Source organism: Acipenser ruthenus, unplaced genomic scaffold, assembly GCF_902713425.1.
Source record: "Acipenser ruthenus unplaced genomic scaffold, fAciRut3.2 maternal haplotype, whole genome shotgun sequence".
Lineage (NCBI taxonomy): Eukaryota > Metazoa > Chordata > Actinopteri > Acipenseriformes > Acipenseridae > Acipenser > Acipenser ruthenus.
Genome location: NW_026708029.1, coordinates 79,727 through 104,235, shown reverse-complemented (window position 1 = coordinate 104,235; position 24,509 = coordinate 79,727). Strand labels below are relative to the sequence as shown.

The 24,509-nt window shown below is 41.5% G+C and overlaps 3 protein-coding genes across 3 annotated transcripts; 2 read left to right on the top strand and 1 right to left on the bottom strand.

Moving 5' to 3' along the window:
* Positions 1–1,482: 1,482 nt before the first annotated feature.
* On the bottom strand, positions 1,483–3,942 carry LOC117965056 (protein S100-A1-like). The gene is made up of 3 exons (XM_034909988.2): positions 3,797–3,942; positions 2,270–2,436; positions 1,483–1,969 (listed from the first exon to the last, which is right to left on the bottom strand). The coding sequence occupies exons 2-3, from the start codon at positions 2,420–2,422 to the stop codon at positions 1,814–1,816; spliced, it is 309 nt and encodes a 102-aa protein (XP_034765879.2). The 5' UTR covers positions 2,423–2,436; positions 3,797–3,942; the 3' UTR covers positions 1,483–1,813.
* A 3,344-nt stretch (positions 3,943–7,286) lies between these two features.
* Positions 7,287–13,473, top strand: LOC117395447 (protein S100-A1-like). The gene is made up of 3 exons (XM_059019646.1): positions 7,287–7,457; positions 11,673–11,826; positions 13,241–13,473. The coding sequence occupies exons 2-3, from the start codon at positions 11,686–11,688 to the stop codon at positions 13,400–13,402; spliced, it is 303 nt and encodes a 100-aa protein (XP_058875629.1). The 5' UTR covers positions 7,287–7,457; positions 11,673–11,685; the 3' UTR covers positions 13,403–13,473.
* Positions 13,474–16,871: 3,398 nt separating this feature from the next.
* On the top strand, positions 16,872–20,487 carry LOC117962373 (protein S100-A1-like). Its single transcript, XM_033994353.3, has 3 exons — positions 16,872–17,030; positions 19,708–19,861; positions 20,231–20,487. The coding sequence occupies exons 2-3, from the start codon at positions 19,721–19,723 to the stop codon at positions 20,390–20,392; spliced, it is 303 nt and encodes a 100-aa protein (XP_033850244.3). The 5' UTR covers positions 16,872–17,030; positions 19,708–19,720; the 3' UTR covers positions 20,393–20,487.
* The last annotated feature ends 4,022 nt before the right edge of the window (positions 20,488–24,509 follow it).

The window sequence follows — 24,509 nt, the reverse complement described above, 5'->3', positions numbered from 1 at the left end:
ATATTATATGTATGAGGGTTGCCTCAGAGGTGCAAAAAAAGGGATCTCGGAATGTAAAGGGGTGTGTTAAAAGTTTAAACTAGCCCCTTTCACAAAGTTTGCTCATGACGATGTACATGAACAGTGTGTGCAGAATAAATAAATGGCAATGAAATGTTTAATCACAATGTAGAAGGATGAACAGACACCAATGTCAAATGATCTTTCTTCTCCGTGTCTTCCATGTAAATTCAAGCACAAATGTTTTGTGTCTTTAATGTCAATGACAAGCGTCTTTCTCTAATGCATTCAATGTTACCTCTTTAAAGGAGGGGGCGGGTTTAGAACCCCCATGGTCATGTCGCCGTTGGTTCCCGCAGTGATGTCATCCTAATTCCTGTAAAAGCGGATTACGGGCGTTTTAGAGTTTTTCACCAAAGAAAAACAGATAAACAGACATGTGAGCACATCCGGGAGAGGCTTATTGACTTGGCTGTGTGTGAAGAGGGAGGGAGTTAAATCCTCTGTCAACAGCCTACACAGCCAGCCTCTTGCTAAGGCTTGCCAGAGTTACAGTCCAGCTGGAATCGGTGTCAGTGCAAGCAGAGGCACGTGGAAAATAAGAATTGGTGAATGGTGAATTTATGTGCTGTATTGTATAACCATGGGAACATTCCTGTGCGAGTGTACTGTGGTAAAGGTTGATAAGGGTGCGCTGTTTTTTGCATTGCCGATATCAGCTGTGATTTGTGAATAAAGGTTTTGTATTGCTTTTGAATTGAGTGTGTAAATCGGGGCCATTTCATATTGCATTAAACAGATTGCTGGTTTAGTTAAGAAGGACGTATTTGTTACAGGATCCATTTCCGAGATTGCTGCACTGTTAATATTGTAAGTGTAGCTGACCAGAACCTTGCTTCACCTTCTCCCCCCCCCCCCCCCCCCAAAAAAAAAAAAATGTCCCCACCCCTTTCTGGGAAGGTGGCAGGTATCGTTTGGTGAGCCGCTGGGGCCCGTGCGTGCGCTGGCGAGGTGGCAGGTATTGTTTGGATAGTATCGTTTTGTCCACACCCCTTTCTCAGATGTCCCCGCCCCTTTCTCAGATACCCCGCCCCTTTCTCAGATACCCCGCCCCTTTCTCAGATACCCCGCCCCTTTCTCTGTTTCAGTCCTCCTATGTCTCTGTGTAGATTTGTTACCTCTTTGCCCTTCTCAGCCACCGTACATTACCAGCAGACACTTGATGGTCTGTCTTTCCTGAAGTACATCTAAGTGCAGGATAACGACCATGTCGCTGTGGGTAATTACCTAGCAGGCGCTGCGCTCCGGGGATCGTGCGGTGTAGCGTGTGCACTGTGTGAGTCTTGTATCTGTTTAGATAGCGCCGTGGCGAGGACGGACCTTGCTAAGGATCACCCTGGAAACATGTCTTGAGTGTTTCGCTCCCCAGCGGTGTATAGAGGCTGTCAGTTTGCATGCCGCTGAATAAGGAATAATACAGAATTTCCAAACAACAAATTTCCTTTATCTTTATTCATAAATCACCATCCATACCAATGCCAAAAATATTTTTTAAAAAGCCCATAACGACCCTAATCAAAGTTTACTACAGTATTTTTGCAGTTTCTCCCTCATGCTTTTCCCTTGGCTATACTATGAATTTACCATAATTTACCCTGGTTTGCTATGCTTATTAATACGCTTTACCATACCTCTTACAATGCTAGCTTTACAGTGATTTCACTGTACTTTGTTACACTTTGCTATGATTATAACAGGGGAAACAATTTAACCCGCTCCCCTCTGAGTTGTTGCTGGAAGGTGGCTGGTCTCCTCATTGTCTGTGAGCCGGAGCTCCGGTCAGCAGCTGGTTGCATTTGATGGCCAGCGAGGACAGCATGCTCATGTACTCCTCGAAGTCCACCTCTCCATTCTTGTCAGCGTCCAGAGAGGACAGGAGAGTGTTCACCTTGTCTCTGTCCGACTGGTCCTGCAGAGAGACAGACAGACAGACATGCTTACTGTGCAATCACAGGGTCACAGATTTATATCTGGGTAGATTAGAAGATCCAGCCACTATATAAGCCCATGGGCGTATGAGTGCCCCAACGGATGAAGTGTCCCATCTAAAAGTTTTTAGTTCCCTACAGCAGTAAAAACATCCAGCCCTCTGAGCCCCGACCCCCCCTTAATTGTGCCACTGCATACATAAATACTGATGTTAAATAAAAGATCTAATTTATGTTCATCTAGTTTTTTAAACTAGAAGTGTGATGTAAGTGTCTCTCACCGCCAGCACGTTGGCCAGCTCTGTGGAGACCAGCGCATGGAACTCCCCCTTGTTCAAAGAGTGGGGGTCTCCCTGCTTCGTGGCATAGAAGTGAAAAACCTCGATCATGGTCTTGAGACTCCCCTCTAGGGCGGTGCTTCTCGGAGCGGCCATGGTGGGACTGTGACCTACAGAAACAGGGAGACATGTTGAACTGATGCTGAGAAAAGCCAGGAGCAAACTCACTGAGAGGGGGGCTGTGTGAATAGAGCTAGTCAGTGACATCCATCCCCCATCACCATGGCTGGACAGCTATATCAGCGTTAAAGTTTACATTAGGTGTATTTGATCACTGTGTATTTGCATGGTAGTTACTTAGTAATTACATGTGTACTTACACTTAGTTACAGTGTTATTATGCATAGTTACAACTTAATGTGGAAATCTTTTTTTGCAGGATATATGTAAGTATAGAATTGTATCAGAAAACGGTTAGGGTTAGAGTTAGGGTTTAGTGTTATGTTATACACATTACATACATTGTAACTATGCATAATAACATTGTAATTGTGTAAGAGTGCATGTATTTACTGAGTAACTACTATGTAAATACACAGCTATTACAGATACTTATAGCAACGTGTTACCCAAAAAAGTTTAGTAAGGAAGGGGTCTGAGTGAGGAAACATGGGCAACACAATCCCCAGCCCCCTAGTCTTGCTGGAAACCATTTGCTGTTGCCAAACTTTTGAACACTTCTGTAGTCAGAGACACACATTGTAAAAGTGTTTTTCATGGAGAAAACTTTTTTTCTCAGAGGAATAAAACTAGAACGCGATGAAACGAGTCGGAGTGTTCCAGTCGTTTTAATGCAAATGCGATCGTTTTCATGCAAATGAAATAGGGCTTACAGAAATTATAACGCTGCCTCCAAACTGGTTGAGCCGGGTGCGAGAGTTGGAAGAACATTCGATTGAAGATTAAAGGTGTTTGTGATGTAAGGTAACATGCACTGCAGAGGTGAACCAATCGCCTTTGGTTGGGGCTGCATTTTATTCACTTATTTAATTGCATTTCATGGTCCAAGATATTTAATGAAAAACATACCACGTATTACAGCAGAAATAATAGCGTTGTCACATTCAAAATGGATCATTTTCTGTAGTTATTATCCAACAAATGTTCCTAAATATTTAAATGCTTAACTGAAAAAACATACATGCTAAATTGCACATTCGAAACCAGTCTCTTTAAGCATGTTTTTCCACTCATGTTTTTCCACTCATGTTTTTCCACTCAAGTGGAATAACAAAAATGTATCCCATGCTAGCTATGCCCATGCTTCTGGTACAAAAATGGCATATCTATCCATACATTATGCGTTTCATTTAAGTTGTACATAATCATAACCTGTTACTCTATATCTGTGCATTAGCTAAACATTTTTGATGGAAAAATTGAATTAAAAAAATAGAAACCAACAAAAGCAAAGGTCTAGGAAAGGGCAAAGTAATTCTGATAATGGTGATAAAATGAATCGAGTCTTACCTGTGTAGCTAAAGAGACTGTGTACCTGGGACAGGAGTGAGGGAGAGAATGTTCTGCTGGGGGGTTAAGTAATCCAGAAAGAGGATGCTGGTAACACCCCCTTAAACAAACGTGTGCGTGTGTGTGTGTGTGTGTGTGTGTGTGTGTGTGTGTGTGGGTGTGACTGACTCTGTACAGTATGCAGCAGTATTAAAACTTTATTTTCTCAATACTGTATTCATATAATCATTATTCGCATATATTGGCAAATCATATCAGTGTAAGTGGCCCCCCAAGATCTAGCCCTTATCTGGCCCTCCACTGAGTGTAATTGAATACCACTGGTATAGAGTATCCCAAGCCTCGGGTACAAAACAGCTTGAAACCCAATCATTGGCTCTGAAGTCTTTCCAGCCCGAGGTCATGCGGTTGGTCCACGATATTCCCTTTTCTGGACACTTCAGTTCTGGAAAGACTTTGGATCCAATATTGACCCGTTGGATGGGAATTTATGAGGATGTGATCCCATTGCCCAGTAGATTCACTCTCCCTGTGCAGCAGGTATCAGGATCCCCACATCCTGACACCCCCACACTGTAGATTCACTCTCCCTGTGCAGCAGGTATTAGGGTCTCCACATCCTGACACCCCCACTCTGTAGATTCACTCTCCCTGTGCAGCAGGTATCAGGATCCCCACATCCTGACACCCCCACACTGTAGATTCACTCTCCCTGTGCAGCAGGTATCAGGATCCCCACATCCTGCTAGCAGTGTGACTCTACAGTGGTGTCAGGATGTGGGGACCCTAATACTTGCTGCACAGGGAGCGTGAATCTACAGTGTGGGGGAGGAGGTGGGAAGACCATTTGAATGAAGGTGCAAATCGGCTGGGTTGAATCCAAGCTCCAACCTGCAGGAATTGAAATATTAAAGAGACGAGACAAAGCTGCAGCCTGTTGGAAAAGCTGTCTGAAATGGGATCCCTTCGTTTGAATGCTGGAGTCACGTGGGGTCCCCCGGCCCGGCTCGGTAATCACACTCAACAGTGAAGCAGCTGTTTGCAGGGCGTTATCGTTTGTTTTCTGTGCGGCGCTGTGAAAATGCCCAAACCACACAAACTCAAACATGCCAGCGGCTGCTACACCAGTTTTTTGCTACAGTTTTCAGTTTACTCTTGCGCACAAAGCAATGTCCAAGGCAAGCTTCCTTCAATTAATTTTTTTTTTTTTTGCACATTTTGATACACAATCACAATTCACATAGAGTATAATCCCAGCGTGTGACCCTGAAGAAGCTAGCTATTCAACCACATTGTAGCTGCCCTATACCTGTGCTTCCATTGCCCCATACAGAACCATTGCCATTGTAGTGCCACTGTCTGGCTGTCTACATTGCCATTGAAGATCATTCAGGAAGGGTATAGTCAGCACCCTGTGGTTCCATTCTTCCAATGGCAGCCCATTGTAGCTGCCCTATACTTGTGCTTCCATTGCCACTCAGTATAATACAGAATGCAGTGCCACGGTCTCAGAATCTCTAGAGTAACACATTGGGTTTGGATTGGGTGCAGGCTCAGAATAAAAATCCAATTTTGAACCAGAGCATTAAAATCTCAAGGGCAAACACAGGGATATTAAAGGAGCTGTTTATACCACAGAAAGCAAAACCTCAACTCCCTAGTAGCACAGAAGCCATGGGAACAGGTTTGGGTGTGGCTCAGAGAAGATAATGTTTGTTTTTTAATGTGCTTTACCACACCTCTCTGTGCTTTACAATGCTTCCCTATGCTTTACCACACCTCTCTGTGCTTTACAATGCTTCCCTGTGCTTTACCAGACCTCTCTGTGCTTTACAATGCTTCCCTATGCTTTACCAGACCTCTCTGTGCTTTACAATGCTTCCCTATGCTTTACCAGACCTCTCTGTGCTTTACAATGCTTCCCTATGCTTTACCAGACCTCTCTGTGCTTTACAATGCTTCCCTATGCTTTACCATACCTCTCTCTGCTTTACAATGCTTCCCTATGCTTTACCAGACCTCTCTGTGCTTTACAATGCTTCCCTATGCTTTACCAGACCTCTCTGTGCTTTACAATGCTTCCCTATGCTTTACCAGACCTCTCTGTGCTTTACAATGCTTCCCTATGCTTTACCAGACCTCTCTGTGCTTTACAATGCTTCCCTATACTTTACCACACCTCTCTGTGCTTTACAATGCTTCCCTATGCTTTACCACACCTCTCTGTGCTTTACAATGCTTCCCTATGCTTTACCATACCTCTCTGTGCTTTACAATGCTTCCCTATGCTTTACCTTTCACTGTGCTTTCTTACACTTTGCTGTGCTTTTATGTCGTGTTTCAAGGTTCGGTTGTACCGATATGTTGGTGTAACCATTTTTTTCCAAATCTTCCTTTACCTGGCTTTGTGTTTGTGTGGGAAATGCTGAGCTATTTCAACTGTGCTCAACCCCCACCGACTCTATATACAAGATTAACTGTGGTTTTGGTGCCACCCAGTGGAAGAAATGAAATGATCACATTGAAAAAAAGTAATGTGTTGTAACTGCACCCGCTGCTTCCAATGGTCTTGATTCTTATTGAGTCTCAGAATTAAAATTGCGATGTTCAATTCAGTTTTAATCCAAAATATAATTCTTGGGTCCCTTTTTAAATATTGCATTGCCATTGAAGATCATTTGAGAAGGGTATAGTTAGCATAGCACACAGGGGTCCCAGTCTACCAATGGCAGCCTCGACCCATTGTAGCTGCCCTATACTTGTGCTACCATTGCCCCTCAGTATAACACAGAACCATTGTCATTGTAATGCCACTATCTGTCTGTCTGCATTGGCATTGTAAAGCATAGCTTGTCTGTATGCATGTTTGTCTGTATTATTATTGAAGATCATTGGGGAGGGTAGGGGCATGTGTTCTGACCTCCCTTATAAAAGTTCACCACAGTAATTGGTAAATACGCACAGTAAGTTTGCAGTTTTCCCCCATGATTTTGCCATGCATTTACCGTAGCTTTCTAAATATGCTTTATATGCCATACCTCTCCTCATTGCAACGGCGGGCAAAGTGTGCGGGGAGAGTCTTACCTATACAGTACATACTTTCTATTAGTTAATCACTAAACACAACCACACAACCAATTTAAAAGCAAAATGAAGAGACGGAATGTGAACAGTGACAACGGTGTGTTAATAAGCAAAACACCCCATTGCGAAATAACTCAACCATTATTGCGAAATATTATCTCGTAACAACTCAATTAATATGTTTTCTTTGTGGCGCTAACATTGTTTAACTAGATTTTAAAAAGTTATAAACGTAGCTATACTTGCTCATAGCAGAACGACCTCCCCTCCTCTCCCCTCCCCCCCCTTCTTCTCTCCCCTTGCAGCAACTCGTCTTTCCCCCAAACATGCAAACAATCCATGTAAAGCAGACACGCAGGAATGGTGATACAGTAACTGTCATGCGAGGTGTGTCTTAATTAAACCGTGTCTGCCACTTTTTTTAAGCCGTGTTCGAGTGCAAGGCTTTGGAATGCGCTGTGCGCAATACTGGGCGGTGCCCTGTCCTATAGCCGCTGCGGATTCCCGAGTCCTGCACAGACAATCGCTCCAGCTCTTGCTCAAGACGCGTTCATTTCTACTTCTACAAGCGCCCCAGGTAAGTTACCTTTTTTTTAATGCTTCGGGAAAAGTCTTGACATTCTTTCATCAACATCTATTTTAAAGCACGTCCTGTAACTTTTGTCAGAGTTTTCTGATTATGTAATACTTTGCTTTGTTCTGCAAAAGTTTTCTGTTGTGGTTTTTTTGATTAGCGGTATCGCTGCTTACACAACGCTGATAGAAATGTGTTTTTAATTGCCCCTGTCCTTCTCTAAAACCACAGATTGCAATGTACAATCCCGATTGGTTGCACTAGGCTTAATCGCCACGCACTAACCACAGACAACACCCTTATCGACTGTCTCGATTTTTGTCTGGCTTAGTTTTCAGATATACAAAATAACTTTTATTTTATGTAAACAGTTTGGATAAAACAAATCCTATTTTCATATTTTCAGGAATATTGAATATTTATAGATACACATTTTACTAGATACAGCATATTTTAATGTGACGTCATTTCTATTTGATACAACTACATTTCAGAGGGCTGTATCACATCAGTATCAGGATCTAGTGCTATATATTATAAAGACATTTCAGAGGGCTGGATCGCATCAATATCAGGGTCTAGTGCTATATATTATAAAGACATTTCAGAGGGCTGGATCACATCAATATCAGGGTCTAGTGCTATATATTATAAAGACATTTCAGAGGGCTGTATCGCATCAATATCAGGGTCTAGTGCTATATATTATAAAGACATTTCAGAGGGCTGGATCACATCAATATCAGGGTCTAGTGCTGTATATTATAAAGACATTTCAGAGGGCTGTATCACATCAGTATCAGGATCTAGTTCTATATATTATAAAGACATTTCAGAGGGCTGGATCACATCAATATCAGGGTCTAGTGCTATATATTATAAAGACATTTCAGAGGGCTGGATCGCATCAATATCAGGGTCTAGTGCTACGTATTATAAAGACATTTCAGAGGGCTGGATCGCATCAATGTCGGAGTCTGTTATATATTTTATAAATATAACTTCTTATGAAGTTGAAAAGGTTTTCCTATCCCTAATCGATATTGAGAAGGACATCTCATTCCAATGATACTGTGCTGATACGGTTTGGCTTTAGTTCTTGCTATATTTCCGAGCTCCTTTTGCACCCTGCTTGCAAATCCGATTAAGCAATGAGACCCAAAGACTTCAACAGTGCAAAGATGCAACGCCAAGGAGATTAGAACATGGAACTGAAAAGCTTGAACTGTTTCCATGCTTCACAAGCTTTCTCTTTCCTTGTTCAAATTCTTTGAATTCTTGAGTTGCTGCTCTGCCCAAAAATATCAAATAAACCAGTCTTAGCCTAGACGAGCTGAAACGCTTGTCTGCTTGACTTTCAACTCATTAACCCAGATGTAGGCCCCAGCCCAAACTTAGTTTGATAATAATAATGATATACAGTATAAATAGATATCTAGGTAGATAAATAATATGTAAATATATTTTTTTAATTTAGTAGTCGCCAATTGTTTTTTACAACGCAGCTCTGGGCAGCTTACAGGCAAGCCTGCAGTCACCCAGCCAGACTACAGGGGTCGCTGGTGTGTGGTGAGCCGAGGACACCCTGGCCGACCTAAGCCCTCTCCCCCCGGACAGCGCTCGGCCAATTGTGCGCCGCCCCCTGGGAACTCCTGTCCACGGTCAGCGGTGGAATAGCCTGGACTCGAACCGGCAATGTCCAGGCTATAGGGCGCATCCTGCACTCCACGGGGAGTGCCTTTACCGGATGCGCCACTCAGGAGCCCAGATAGATAATATAATTTTGAAGTTATTTGAAAGTTTGAAATGCTGTAAAAAACTTTTCTAACTTTTCCCAAACTTTTGCAGTGTGGCCCATTAGCCCATTAACCCATGGGCAGCAGTGTGGAGTAGTGGTTAGGGGCTCTGGACTCTTGACCGGAGGGTCGTGGGTTCAATCCCAGGTGGGGGACACTGCTGCTGTACCCTTGAGCAAGGTACTTTACCTAGATTGCTCCAGTAAAAACCCAGCTGTATAAATAGGTAATTGTATGTAAAAATAATGTGATATCTTGTAACAATTGTAAGTCGCCCTGGATAAGGGCGTCTGCTAAGAAATAAATAATAATAGTAATTAGCACAGTTAGGAGTCTCTGAATCATTAAGAGGGAGGGAAGGGCAGGGCAGTCAGGGAGTTTCTGTCAGGCTTACACTTATAAAGGTACGAGCTGAAACATGCATATTAATACTTGGGGGGGGGGGGGGCCCTAGTCCCAAACGTTTCAGGACTGTTTTTTTGTGTTGCTATTACCTGCTCCACCCTCAATTAGGGCCAGATCTCAATGGAGAAGCTTAAATAATAATAACCAGGCTCGTCATATAGTAGCCATCATCAAGTAAGACTTGGTGGGTAAGACTGAGTCACACAGTAAGGGGATCTCAGACTTTAGTCACCAGCCCAGAGTGCTTCTTCCCAGGACTGTGGAGTTACAGAATTGAGGCTCAGTTTGGCTACAAGCACCAGTTCAAGGCTGGCTAGAATGTAGGGTGTGTCTTTTTTGTCAACTGTTTAAATATAATGCTTTCTCAATTGTGTCCAGTGACAACGCAGACAGACAGACAGTGGCACTGTAATGGCAATGCAGACAGACAGTGGCACAGCAATGCCAATACAGACAGACAGACACAGTGGCACTGCAATGGCAATACAGACATATATACCATTGTAATCAAAAGTTTACATACCCCAATGGAAATTTATAATTTCTAGAAATTTCTTGATAACAAAGAATTTTAGGAAAAATCTTTTGTAGCAAAAGTTTTTCTTTTGTGGATGAGGAAAAAGAAATAGATGTCTACAATTATTTATTTAAGCAGTTTTTTTTAGCAAAACCCCACAAATGCTAATTCAAAAGTATTCATACCCTTTGATGCTATGATAGTATTGTCTAGAAGGTGCTAGACATTTCAATATGATAATGCAGAACCTAATTCTAAGTCTAGAAAATGCTGGATTGTAGGTGAACATTCTTAGAGAGTATAAAAGGGTTTTGCACAGGATGATTGCTATCTGTAAAGAGCTATATGAAGACTAGGCAGAAAATGATTTATTGTCATAAAGCTGGAGAAGGATACAAGAAGATTTCAAAGCATTTGAATATCCCAATTTCAACTATTGTTTCTATTATCAAGAAGTACAAGACTCACGGTACTGTCACAACGCTCCCTCGGTCTGGAAGAAAGAAGGTTCTTTCACCAAGGACAAGCAGAAGAATTGTGAGGAAGGTTAATAACAATCCGAGATTGACTGCCAAAGAACTCTACTGCTGAACCTCGTCTTCTTTAATATTAGCATCACAAGGATATCCATAGATTATAAAAAATAATAGATGGGCCTCTTCAGTGAGTTACAGGAAAACAATTCCATCTCGGGTTTCTGTACAACATGAAACTTTTAATGTGTCCACTTCTTCTGCAATAAGGATTTCACACAATTCAGCCTCCATGTTTGCTCTGTCTGCCTGGCAGCCGATGACCCAAAACCGTTTATGCTCAGTCTGCAAAATCCTTGACGTCAGCCACAGACTGTGGATGCAATCTAGCCAGGCGAAAAAGTATCATTAACGCAGCCAGTGGCACTGCAATGGCAATGCAGACTGACGGGGCACTGCAATGACAGAGCAGACAGACAGGGGCACTGCAATGACAATGCAGACAGACAGGGGCACTGCAATGGAGGAGGCTGTGTGGTCCAGTGGTTAAAGAAAAGGGCTTGTAACCAGGAGGTCCCCGGTTCAAATCCCACCTCAGCCACTGACTCATTGTGTGACCCTGAGCAAATCACTTAACCTCCTTGTGCTCCGTCTTTCGGGTGAGATGTAATTGTAAGTGACTCTGCAGCGGATGCATAGTTCACACACCCTAGTCTCTGTAAGTTGCCTTGAATAAAGGTGTCTGCTAAATAAACAAAATTACAATGCAAACACACAGTGACTGTAATGGCAATGCTGACAGTGGTACTACAATTCACTGTGAATTTTTCATGAAGTTGGAATGCTGTGATTTTGGGTTATGGTTATGCTTTCTTCAGTGTCACATACACACTGAGATTATATTACAATCCTAACCCCCCCTCCCCAGCAATGGAAACTTTCAATTGTCTCTGCCAGGGATAAGAATGCACATTTGTAACCCTCCCCCCCCCCGCAATCCTAACTCGTTTTGTTTTGTTTTGCACAGCCCGACCCTGAAAATGCCTTCTGAACTGGAACGCTGCATGGAGTCCCTCATCACCATCTTCCACAAGTACGCTGGCAAGGAGGGCTGCGCCAACTCCCTGAACAAGAAGGAGCTGAAAGAGCTCATGACCAACGAGCTCAGCAACTTCCTCAAGGTGGGTACCGGTTGTTGCAAGCCAGTCACTTGTGGTGTCCCTCAAGGGTCTGTTCTTGGGCATCTTCTCTTCAATATCTACATGCTTCCCTTGGGTCACCTCATCCGCCAACACAGCCTCATGTTTCACTCCTATGCTGACGACACCCAGCTCTACTTAAAACTAGACCCTGGATGATCCTCTGGCATGGTCCGACTCTCGGATTGCATTCAAGACATCGAGGTCTGGATGTCTACCAATTTTCTTCAGCTCAACACTAGCAAATCTGAACTCCTTCTAGTAGGATCTAAAACTCAACTTAAGAATCTCAATATAGCTGCCCTGAACCTCGGAAACTGTCTGCTGCTGCCTTCCCCCACAGTACGAAACCCACATCTCCTCCATCTTCCTTCTACCACCTTTGAAACATCTCCATCCCTACCTGAAGATACTCTGTCATGTATTTGTCTCCTTTCGACTCGACTACTGCAACTCTCTATGGTGGTCTCCTGGCACGCGCCATCATCCAACTGCAGCTACATCAGAATGCTGCCGCCAAGATCCTTACCAGATGTAAAAAAACGTGAACACATCACCCCCTCCCCTTCTTACCTGGCTGCACTGGCAACCTGTAAAGTTCAGAATTACTTTCAAAACTCTCCTGCTCACCTACAAGGCCCTTCATCACACAGGTCCCGAGTACCTCCTCAACCTGCTGTCCCGCTGTGTCCCTGCCCGCCAGCTGAGGTCTTCCGAGACTGGCCTGCTTGTTATCCCCAAGCACAAGTGCACCACACTCGGAGAGAACGCTTGTTTAGCTTCATGGCTCCGACTCTCTGGAACTCTCTCCCAGCTTTGGTTGGTGCTGCTCCCACCGTCGCTCGCTTTAAATCAACCCTCAAGACCCACTTGTTCTCTCTTGCTTTCCATGCTCTTTAAGCCTGATATCTGTTATTAGCTGTTGTGTCTTTGCCACTTCTGATCTTTCACTGTATTTTCTTATGATTCTATATGACATATGCATCGACAATATTTTAGAATTTTCACATCCTAGCCTTGTATTATTTAATGTATTAATTTGCATTGTTTTTCACTGTATTTGATGTATTATGTATTGTTTTTTTTACTGTATCTTGTAAAGCACTTTGTGATGGTGTTCCACTGTGAAAGGTGCTATATAAAATAAAGATTGATTGATAGGAGACACCTCTGTACATACAGAGTAGTGATGGGATGGAATGGGTTACCAAGGGTTACCGAGCCACGCTGTTGATGCTGAATCACTGGGATCCTTTCAGTCCCGACTTGGCAAAGTTCTGAGATCAATCAGCTGCAGGAACCGGACGAGTGCTGATGGGCCGAACGGCCTCCTCTCGTTGGTAGACTGTGTTCTGTTCCCATGTCGCTCACCGCGTCTCCCTCTCCCCTCTCACAGAGCCAGAAGAACCCAGCGGCGGTGGATAAGATCATGAAGGATCTGGATCAGAATGGAGACCAGGAGGTGGACTTCGAGGAGTTTGTGGCTCTGGTGGTGGGTCTGTCCATCTCCTGTGAGCAGCTCTTCCGAGTCCACCTGCAGAAGCAGGGCAAGAAGTGAGGGGGAGAGCCAGACTGATGTGTGTGTGCTTTTCACTTTTCATGCAGAATAAACTACCCTGATACACACAACGCCTTCTGCCTGTTCTTTATCTCTCTGCCTCCCATATGAACCAGTGCACACACATACAGAGGGTCCTCTTGTAACCCTATAAAAGAGATTGCAGCCAAATGTGATCTAAATCATCACGAGGAGGCTAGGAGCGTGTGATGAAAAGTCCAGAGATGATTGGTACAAAATCAAGCAGGTAAGGGTGCTCACCATGCGGAACATTACTGGCAGACTGGAAAGGATGGAAACAAGACTCCTACTGCACAGCAGTTTTACCCATTCCAGGTTTTACTACGAGCTTGATTAGCCACAGTGTGCATGTAACAAGTTCAGGTGTGGCTGAATAAACTCATAGTAAAACCAGGAATGGAAGAAAGTGCTGTGCAATATGAGTCTTATTTCCATCCCTGCTTTGACCGGCAGACAGAAAGCTGGACACGATCAGAGCCTTGTTTGAATGAGGAGCCTAAAAAATACAACAGGACCAGATCCTAGAGTACACTGCAGTGCATACATATCTACAGATACAGCTAAAAGATTTGCATCACCCTCTCTGCAGAATGAACTCCTTTTGCTTCATAAAGTCGAATGAAACCTGCTGAATAATGTTACATTAACAGATTGAATGGCATACTGCTTTGTAGTTTTCCATCTACTTAAAGAAAAATTGATAAAAACTGAAACATGTGACATTTTGAAATCTAACAGGAAATACTGTACTACTATTATGGCTTCTGGTAGAAGTTTGCGATATCATTTTGTAGTTTCTTTGATTTACATGATTTGTGTTGTCTCTCTCTCTCTCTCATATATATATATAATTAATTTAACAGTGTGTCTGTTTATTTGTTCATATAATTTAGGATCCCAAAATATCAAACCTGTAATATGAAATGGACATATTTCGGTTTGGTGTCTTTGCAAAATTTATATATATATATATATACACACACACACACACACACGCACACACACACCATGTTAAGGGACGAAACCCGGTGGTCTGGCGAGTCTGGCGCTCCAATCAAGTTTCGCTTAGGGCTTCTTGGCGAATCCCGAATTTACCACATTTTTTTCGGCACTCGCCTGCATCAAATCTTAGGGATAGGGTTAGGGTTAGGGTTGTCATGCAAAAAGATACATTAAGGAGTAAGTAGAGGGGTTCTGAAAAATCTAGCGTGATGCTACAACTGTTTAAATAACGTACCTGTCATCTTTCTTTTCATTAACATCCTGACAACTTTTTACACTTATAACTTTTTCAAATGTCTGCTCTAGTGCACTGTGGTTTGAGATCTGTCCTCTAAATCACTGCAGGAAGAGCGATTAAAAAAAAAAAAACATAACAAGTGCTCTGGCTTTCTCTGTTCCGTACCACATCACGGATCGTTCTTGTGTGTTACCTGTTTGAAAATACGAGCAATAATCCTGACACTATCAGTGCACTAGAGCAGACACAAGAGCTTTGAAACAGACTTTAAAGTTATAAGTGTAAAAAGTTGTCAGGATGTTAACAATGAAAATATTACACATAATTTAAACAGTTGTAGCAACGTGTGGGGTCGTGCAACACTATATATTTTTGGAGTGCATTGTAACTATGCATACTAGCATTGTAATCATGTAGAGGTACACATGTATTTACTAAGTAAATACACAGTGATTAGAGACACTTAAGGTGTTAGCCCATAGAGACACACACACACACACTTCTTAAAGCAAACACAGAAATGAGTTATGGATGAACAACCAATACGTATGTGTATTTGTTATTAGGACATTTTGGGTGGTGCCTGGAGTAATTTCATATTCATTGTGAATCAAGTGTGAATCAAAGGCTAATTAGGGTAATAAAGCAATCGTACCTCAAACGCTATTGAACTAGCACGGAGCTGCAGGAAGTCAGGGGGCGTGAAACTATAAACCCAGCTGCTGCTGTGAGTCATTTCTTGTTAAATGATCCCTTATTTCAAGAACCAGCATACACAACGGCAATTGATCAAACTGTTATTTGGGTGTTTTGTTTTCAACACAGACCTCAATAATCGGTATAGATATCTAATCACAAATGTAATTGTGATGCAGTGAAGTGTTTTTTATTTATGGAAAAAGTAAAAACTCATTATAAAAAAAAAAAAAAAAAATCCTTGATGTGTGCATGTTTTCAAAAACAGATTCGTGTTCTGCATAGTGGAGTGGACTGAAACCTACAGTCTCCTGAAACCAAGCTCCAAAGTGCTAAAGCCTAAATATAAATCTACTGTTTTTGTTTGTTTGTTTAATGCATATGTTACGCGAATTGCCCGCTGACTTTGGGCGAAGCCCGAAATACAAATTAAAATAAGTTATTTCGTGCTTTGCCCGGGTAAACCGCGTCTGTCTAACGCTTCTCGGGCAGAGTCCGAATCACTCCCTGTGTTCTTTCATTCATGAAAGCGACAGGCAGACCTTCGGAACCAGAAACCCCGATAAAACCGACATCACACCGGAAAGCGTACTCAGCGGAGTGAGTCAGAGCGTACGTACAGATCTAGATTTTAATCATTTGTTTAAAATAAATTAGTCATATATATTTCATTATATATATATATATATATATATATATATATATATATATATATATATATATATATATATATATATATAGTATATTATAGTTTAGTAAAAAAAAACCTTCACTGATGCATAATATTGTTACTGCAATAAATTAATACCCATTTTCACCATTTCATGCCCAATTGGGTTAGGCCAGGGTGTGTCCGGACCCCTAGAGACAAAGTTATTGTATTTCTTGCTCTTATTGTATTACTTGTATTGTAACACTTGAAATGTATTTGCTTACGATTGTAAGTCGCCATGGATAAGGGCGTCTGCTAAGAAATAAATAATAATAATAATAATAATAATAATAATAATAATAATAATAATAATAATAATAATAATAGAACCAGGGACCCCCTCATTGCAACGGCGGGCAAAGTGTGCGGGGAGTGTCTTACCTATATAATACGTACTTTGTACTAGTTAATCACTAAACACAACCACACAACCAAATTTAAAAACAAAATGAAGAGACTGAATGTGAACAGTGACATGAGTGGTGTTAATAAGTAAAACTCCCTATTGCGAAATAACCATTATTGCAAAATATTATCTCGTAACAACTCAGTTAATATGTTTTCTTTGTGGCGCTAATCATTTGTTTAACTAGATTTTTTTTTTTAAAGTTAGCTATACTTGTTGATAGCAGAACGACCCCCCCCCCTCTCCCCTCCCCTCTTCACTCTCCAAGCAACAACTCGCCTTCCCCCAAAAATGCAAACAGTCCCTGCGTGGCACAGCCCCGCAGGACCGATGATACAACAGTAATCATGTGAAGTGTGTGTTAAAGCGGTCCGAGGCGGCCCCACCCTTTTTCTACACAGTGTTCGACTGCATGGTTTTGGAATGTGCTGTGTGTGTAATACTGGGCGTTCCTTACCCTCGTATAACCGCTGCGGATTCCCGAGCCCTGCACAGACAATCTCTCCAGCTCCTGTTCATCCCGCACTCATTTCTCCTTCTACAAGCGCCTTAGGTAAGTTAACACCTTTTTTTATTTAATGTTTCGGGGAAGGTCTTAACAATCACGCCCTGTAACTTTACCAAAAGTTTTCGGATTATGTAATACTTTGCTTTGTTCTGCAAAAGTTTTTTTTTTTTTACAAACTTTGTTGTTGTGGATTTTTTGATTAGCGGTATCGCTGCCTACACAATGCTGATAGAAATATTTTTTTAATTGTCTCTGTCTTTCTCTAAAACCACAGATTGAAATGCACAAGCCCATTCCGCTTCATCGCCACGCACTAACCGGAGACAACACCCTTATCTAACTGTCTCCGGTTTTGACCTGATTAGTTTTCAGACATACAGTATGCAGTCTGGATAAAGCAAAACCTATTTTCATATTTTCAGGAATATTTAATATTTATAGATTTAACAATAGCTCATTTCCATTTGATACAAAGGAATTTATTTTGGCTGTATGGCATCAGTATCAGGGTTTACTATATACTGTATTATAAAGGTATTTCATATCACATCAATATCAGGGTCTGCTATATATTATAAAGACATTTCAGAGGGCTGGATCGCATCAATATCAGGGTCTAGTGCTATATATTATAAAGACATTTCAGAGGGCTGGATCGCATCAATATCAGGGTCTAGTGCTATATATTATAAAGACATTTCAGAGGGCTGGATCGTATCAATATCAGGGTCTAGTGCTATATATTATAAAGACATTTCAGAGGGCTGGATCTCATCAATATCAGGGTCTAGTGCTGTATATTATAAAGACATTTCAGAGGGCTGGATCGCATCAATATCAGGGTCTAGTGCTATATATTATAAAGACATTTCAGAGGGCTGGATCGCATCAATATCAGGGTCTAGTGCTATATATTATAAAGACATTTCAGAGGGCTGGATCGCATCAATATCAGGGTCTAGTGCTATATATTATAAAAACATTTCAGAGGGCTGGATCGCATCAATATCAGGGTCTAGTGCTATATATTATAAAGACATTTCAGAGGGCTGGATCGCATCAATATCAGGGTCTAGTGCTATATATTATAAAGACATTTCAGAGGGCTGTATCGCATCAATATCAGGGTCTAGTGCTATATATTATAAAAACATTTCAGAGGGCTGGATCGCATCAATATCAGGGTCTAGTGCTATATATTATAAAAACATTTCAGAGGGCTGGATCGCATCAATATCAGGGTCTAGTGCTATATATTATAAAGACATTTCAGAGGGCTGTATCGCATCAATATCAGGGTCTAGTGCTATATATTATAAAAACATTTCAGAGGGCTGGATCGCATCAATATCAGGGTCTAGTGCTATGTATTATAAAGACATATCAGAGGGTTGTATCGCATCAATATCAGGGTCTAGTGCTATGTATTATAAAGACATTTCAGAGAGCTATATCACATCAATATCAGGGTCTAGAGCTATGTATTATAAAGACATTTCAGAGGGCTGGATCGCATCAATATCAGGGTCTAGTGCTATATATTATAAAGACATTTCAGAGGGCTGGATCGCATCAATATCGGAGTCTGCTATATATTTTATAAATATAACTTCTTATGAAGTTGAAAAGGTTTTCCTATCCCTAATCGATATTGAGAAGGACGTCTCATTCCATTGATACTGTGCTGATACGGTTTGGCTTTAGTTCTTGCTATATTTCTGAGCTCCTTTTGCACCCTGCTTGCAAATCCGATTAAGCAATGAGACCCAAAGACTTCAACAGTGCAAAGATGCAACGCCAAGGAGATTAGAACATGGAACTGAAAAGCTTGAACTGTTTCCAAGCTTCACAAGCTTTCTCTTTCCTTGTTCAAATTCTTGAGTTGCTACTCTGCCCAAAAATCTAACCTAGACGAGCTGAAACGTTTGTCTGCTTGACTTTCAACTCATTAACCCAGATGTAGGCCGCCAGCCCAAACTTAGTTTGACCTATGTTTGCTGAAACATAACAATAGTCATATATATATAGATAGCTAGGTAGATAGATAATATCATTTGGACCAGAAAAGTTATTTGAAAGTTTGAAATGCTGTAGAAACTTTTCCCAAACTTTTCCAGCATTGCAGAGTTCCAGCCCAGGCGTGGCCATTAGCAGAGCTGTAACCTCTGCCAGGAGTCTGTGAATCATTAAGAGGGAGGGTGGGGGGTGGGGGGAAGGGGAAGGGGGGAAGGGCAGGGCAGGGCAGTTAGCAATTCCAGTTTTCAAACATTTTGAGGGAGTTTCTGAAAGGCTTACACTTATGAAGGCACGAGCTGAAACATGCCTATTTATACTTAGGGCTCTATTCCCAAAAGATTCAGACAGACAGACAGACAGACAGACAGTGGCAATGCACCTCTCTCGATTATGTCCAATGACAATGCAGACAGACAGACATTGGCACTGCAATGGAAATGCAGACAGACAGAGACAGGGGAACTATAATGGCAATGCAGACAATTCATTGTGATTTTTTCATGAAGTTGGGATGCTGTGATTTGGGGTTATGGTTCTGCTTTCTTCAGTGTCACGTACACACTGAGATTATATTACAATCCTAACCCCACCTCCCCAGCAACAGAAACTTTCAATTGTCTCTGCCAGGGAAAAGAATGCACATTTTAACCGTCCCCCCCCCCCCCCCCCCCCGCAATCCTAACTCGTTTTGTTTTGTTTTGCACAGCCCGACCCTGAAAATGCCTTCTGAACTGGAACGTTGCATGGAGTCCCTCATCACCATCTTCCACAAGTACGCTGGCAAGGAGGGCCGCGCCAACTCACTCAACAAGAGGGAGCTGAAAGATCTTATGACCAACGAGCTCAGCAGCTTCCTCAAGGTGGGTACCGGGGAGGGGGAAAGGAGGGGGGCAAAGTTAACCCTAACCATTACTCTCAAGAGCAGCACAAAAACCAGGACCAGAGGACACGCAGTTGGAAATCAAGAGGAGACAGACTTAGAACAGAGGGTAGGAGACACCTCTGTACATACAGAGTAGTGATGGGATGGAATGGGTTACCAAGGGTTACCTAGCCATGCTGTTGATGCTGAATCACTGGGATCCTTTCAGACCCGACTTGACAAAGTTCTGAGATCAATCAGCTGCTCGGAACTGGACAAACCTTGATGGGCCGAACGGCCTCCTCTCGTTGGTAGACTGTGTTCTGTTCCCATGTCGCTCACCGCGTCTCCCTCTCCCCTCTCACAGAGCCAGAAGAACCCAGCGGCGGTGGATAAGATCATGAAGGATCTGGATCAGAACGGAGACGGGGAGGTGGACTTCGAGGAGTTTGTGGCTCTGGTAGTTGGTCTGTCCATCTCCTGTGAGCAGCTCTTCCAGATCCACCTGCAGAAGCAGGGCAAGAAGTGAGGGAGAGAGCCAGACTGAGATACAGATAGATGTGTGTGTGTGTGTGTGCGCTCGCTTTTCACTTTTTATACATAATAAAACTCTGATACACACAATGTCTTTTGCCTGTTCTTTATCTCTCTGCCTCCCATATAAACCAGTGCACACACATACATAGGGTCCTCTTGTAACCCTATAAAAGAGAGTGTGTCAGATTGCAGCCAAATGTGATCTAAATCGTCAGGACGAGGCTAGGAACGTGTGATGAAAAGTCCAGAGAAGACTGGTGCAGAATCAAGCAGGTATATATATATATATATATTTTAGCTCAAAGAGCCAGCTGCCCAACGTTTCGATATGTTGTACAGGAAAAAAGATATATATAAAAAAAGATATATATATATATATATAATTTCAGATACTATATGATTAGGGAGCGGTATGTTTTTGGAGAGCAGAGAAAAAAAAAGTGTTTTTGTTAAAGATGTAAATTATATAGAGCTGTGTTTGCATGTTTTTTTTTAAACATCTTAATAATCATAATCATAATAATCAGTTTGAGAAACCTGAAGATAGATCCTATTCCCAAAGCTTTTGTAACTGTCATATTGGAAAGGCAGGGTAGTATAGGATTTTTAACAATATTTCCGGATGCTATCTTGTGTTCGTTGGATTGGATTCCCAATGCAATTTGAATTCATTGTTTGAATTCATATGACTTCAACTTCTCCCTTACTTTTCCCATGGTTATAAAAAGCATTTACCATAGTTAACATGCTTTTCCCTGTTTATTAATATGCTTTACCGTATTCTTTACAATGCTTTCACTGTGCTTTATTACACTTTGTACTTTTACTAGGGGAAGCATGGTAAAGGGTTAGTTTACCATGGTTGTTTTTTTATGCTTTTACAGAAACTCCCTATGCTTTACCACACCTCTCTGTGCTTTACAATGCTTCCCTATGCTTTACCACACCTCTGTGCTTTACAATGCTTTCCTATGCTTTACCAGACCTCTCTGTGCTTTACAATGCTTCCCTATGCTTTACCAGACCTCTCTGTGCTTTACAATGCTTCCCTATGCTTTACCAGACCTCTCTGTGCTTTACAATGCTTCCCTATGCTTTACCATACCTCTCTGTGCTTTACAATGCTTCCCTATGCTTTACCAGACCTCTCTGTGCTTTACAATGCTTCCCTATGCTTTACCATACCTCTCTGTGCTTTACAATGCTTCCCTATGCTTTACCAGACCTCTCTGTGCTTTACAATGCTCCCCTATGCTTTACCAGACCTCTCTGTGCTTTACAATGCTTCCCTATGCTTTACCATACCTCTCTGTGCTTTACAATGCTTCCCTATGCTTTACCAGACCTCTCTGTGCTTTACAATGCTTCCCTATGCTTTACCAGACCTCTCTGTGCTTTACAATGCTTCCCTATGCTTTACCAGACCTCTCTGTGCTTTACAATGCTTCCCTATGCTTTACCAGACCTCTCTGTGCTTTACAATGCTTCCCTATGCTTTACCAGACCTCTCTGTGCTTTACAATGCTTCCCTGTGCTTTACCAGACCTCTCTGTGCTTTACAATGCTTCCCTATGCTTTACCAGACCTCTCTGTGCTTTACAATGCTTCCCTATGCTTTACCAGACCTCTCTGTGCTTTACAATGCTTCCCTATGCTTTACCAGACCTCTCTGTGCTTTACAATGCTTCCCTATGCTTTACCAGACCTCTCTGTGCTTTACAATGCTCCCCTATGCTTTACCAGACCTCTCTGTGCTTTACAATGCTTCCCTATGCTCTATCACAGCATCGCTATGCTTCATTACACTTGGGTTCGTTTACCATGCGTTGTTTTTCAATATGCTTTTACAGTACCTCTGTGGGGTTTTCAATGCTATACTTACACTGTGTTTTATTACACTGCGCTATTTTGTTTATTTTACTATGGGAGCTACAGCCTGGAAAAAAAAAACTGGAAACGGAACTTTATTATTGTGTGAACGCAGCGTGTTGACAGAAATGATTTGAGCCCAGAGAACAGACCGGAAGCTCAGAGGATGAGGGGAGGGGGCCGGGTTTCATTACTGAATATGACTCGTAAACAGCGTGTTGCCTGGCAACGCCGTGTGGGAGCGTTGTCAAGACCACCAGTTGAACAAACACATAAACACCGTTTTTTTAACTGTCCTCAGGAAACACAGAAACTTCGACTGGAAGACACAGATAGCAAAAAAAGTCACTTTCAATGACTTTTCCGCTGAAACAAAATCTTATTTATCATAACAGTTTTATAAAATACAATTCATCTTTAACCCATATTGTCCTAATCTGCGGACAGGCTGCTTTGTAATTTTGCGGAGCATTTTTAACTGGCATCTACGTTGTTAAGATAACGTACTCTAATTTTGTTAACTGCAAACGTACAAGTCTAAATGTATCAAACTACATAAATACAGTTTTTTTTCAGACACCCAAAGACACACCTCCCTGGGAAGGGAATCAAATTCATACAGGTCGTGAATTATATATGATAAGTTAGTACTGCCCCCTTGCGGGCATTTCTATACATTTCCAGCTTATTTTATCATAAATAAATAAATAAATAAACTACTTACCTTTGTGGACAGTTTGCGTAATTTAAGGGGACTAGCAAACTGCGACGGTGCTGGATTTCAACACCCAGGCAGCCGTTACCAGAAGCAATAGCCTCGAGCTGCGATTGGAATGCTCGTCCTAAATTTTTAAAAAAATTTAAATCAGCGCCAACGTTCTCTTGGGCAGTTACGTTTCAACTGTCAGATTTCTATTCCTTACAGTTGTGAAGTCACACACGGACCCGGCGGTGTCTCTTTCGCGAAGTTTGCGATATATATTGTTGTATTTACTTCGTAGCTATCCTGTCAGCTTCTGTGCAGTGAATTTGCCTGATCTTCTTTCCCGGCCTGAATTTTTTTTTTTCCTGTCAACACATCAGTAAGTCGATACCTTTCAGACAAACAAACATTTTGAACTTAGAAACTTAAACCTGTTCTGGGCATTTCGATAGTTATTTTCTCAGCGAATCATTATTATTATCTCATTATTTGTCTTATATTAAATATTATTATTACTGTATTTATTGTTAGTAGTTGCTAGTAGACTCCCTTATTCTACCAAAATCTGTGGGGTTGTGTTGTTCTACAGAAAATAAAACAGACAAATATATTAAAAAAAAAACGTTAAAATATATCTAACAGCAAGTGTGTAGTTTAGTGGCTGCATTAAGGTCTGTTCAGAGTCAGGAATAAAATAATGGACAGGTCGGGTCATCAATCATTCATAGCAAACTAACCTGTTACTTCTATTTACAATGAGATACCACTAGATGGCACTCCAGTGAGTACCATTTATCTGGGACAAGCTAACCAAGGTTTGCAAACGTTCACTATGCAGATGTACGACTTAATGCTCACCCCCGTGAATTTTCGTGGGTGAAAGTTAGTGAGCATTAGGCTGTGACACCTGTTCTCAATTGAATATATATTTTTAATTATACAAATATATTTATTTATAAAATAGCCTTTCTGATCACACATTAATAAATCATACAAATGAAGATTGTGTTTGTACTCAGGAATAGCTTCTAAAATTAAAAATGTCTTAATTTTTGTAAAACATAACTTTTTTCCTGACCCCCCCCCCCCCCCATAACTTGGTATCACCCATTCCAGGTTTTACTACCAGCTTGATTAGCCCCAGTGTGTAGGTAACAAGCTCAGGTGTGTCTTCAAACCAAGAATGGATCAAACTGCTATGCAATGGGAGTCTTGTTTCCCTCATTGGATTGGTTGATATCTGATATGTGACTTATAATGAATATTAGAGATTTCTAATATTAGAGAAGTAAAGTTTTTTTTTCTGGAGGTTTCTTAAAGGATAATATCATTCTGACAGTTTCACTGTAATGATTCCTAAATCTTTTTTTTTCTACTGTACTCTGTTATAGCTGGGTATTTCAGGATTGTGGAGTTGTGAATGATTAACAATAATAGATATTGGATCCCATCCCATTCCATCCCATCTCATTTAATAGATTTTGATTAAGTGATTGTAGTCATTTCATAAACAAATTATTATTATTATTATTATTAT

What these genes read in the sequence shown, in the direction of transcription:
- LOC117395447 (XM_059019646.1), top strand. Translation starts at nt 11,686, where the DNA reads ATGCCTTCTGAACTGGAACGCTGCATGGAGTCCCTCATCACCATCTTC. An exon ending in AGCTCAGCAACTTCCTCAAG is followed by an intron (nt 11,827 to 13,240) that starts GTGGGTACCGGT and finishes CCCCTCTCACAG; the next exon opens with AGCCAGAAGAACCCAGCGGC.
- LOC117965056 (XM_034909988.2), bottom strand. Translation starts at nt 2,422, where the DNA reads ATGGCCGCTCCGAGAAGCACCGCCCTAGAGGGGAGTCTCAAGACCATG. An exon ending in AGCTGGCCAACGTGCTGGCG is followed by an intron (nt 1,970 to 2,269) that starts GTGAGAGACACT and finishes GTCTCTCTGCAG; the next exon opens with GACCAGTCGGACAGAGACAA.
- LOC117962373 (XM_033994353.3), top strand. Translation starts at nt 19,721, where the DNA reads ATGCCTTCTGAACTGGAACGTTGCATGGAGTCCCTCATCACCATCTTC. An exon ending in AGCTCAGCAGCTTCCTCAAG is followed by an intron (nt 19,862 to 20,230) that starts GTGGGTACCGGG and finishes CCCCTCTCACAG; the next exon opens with AGCCAGAAGAACCCAGCGGC.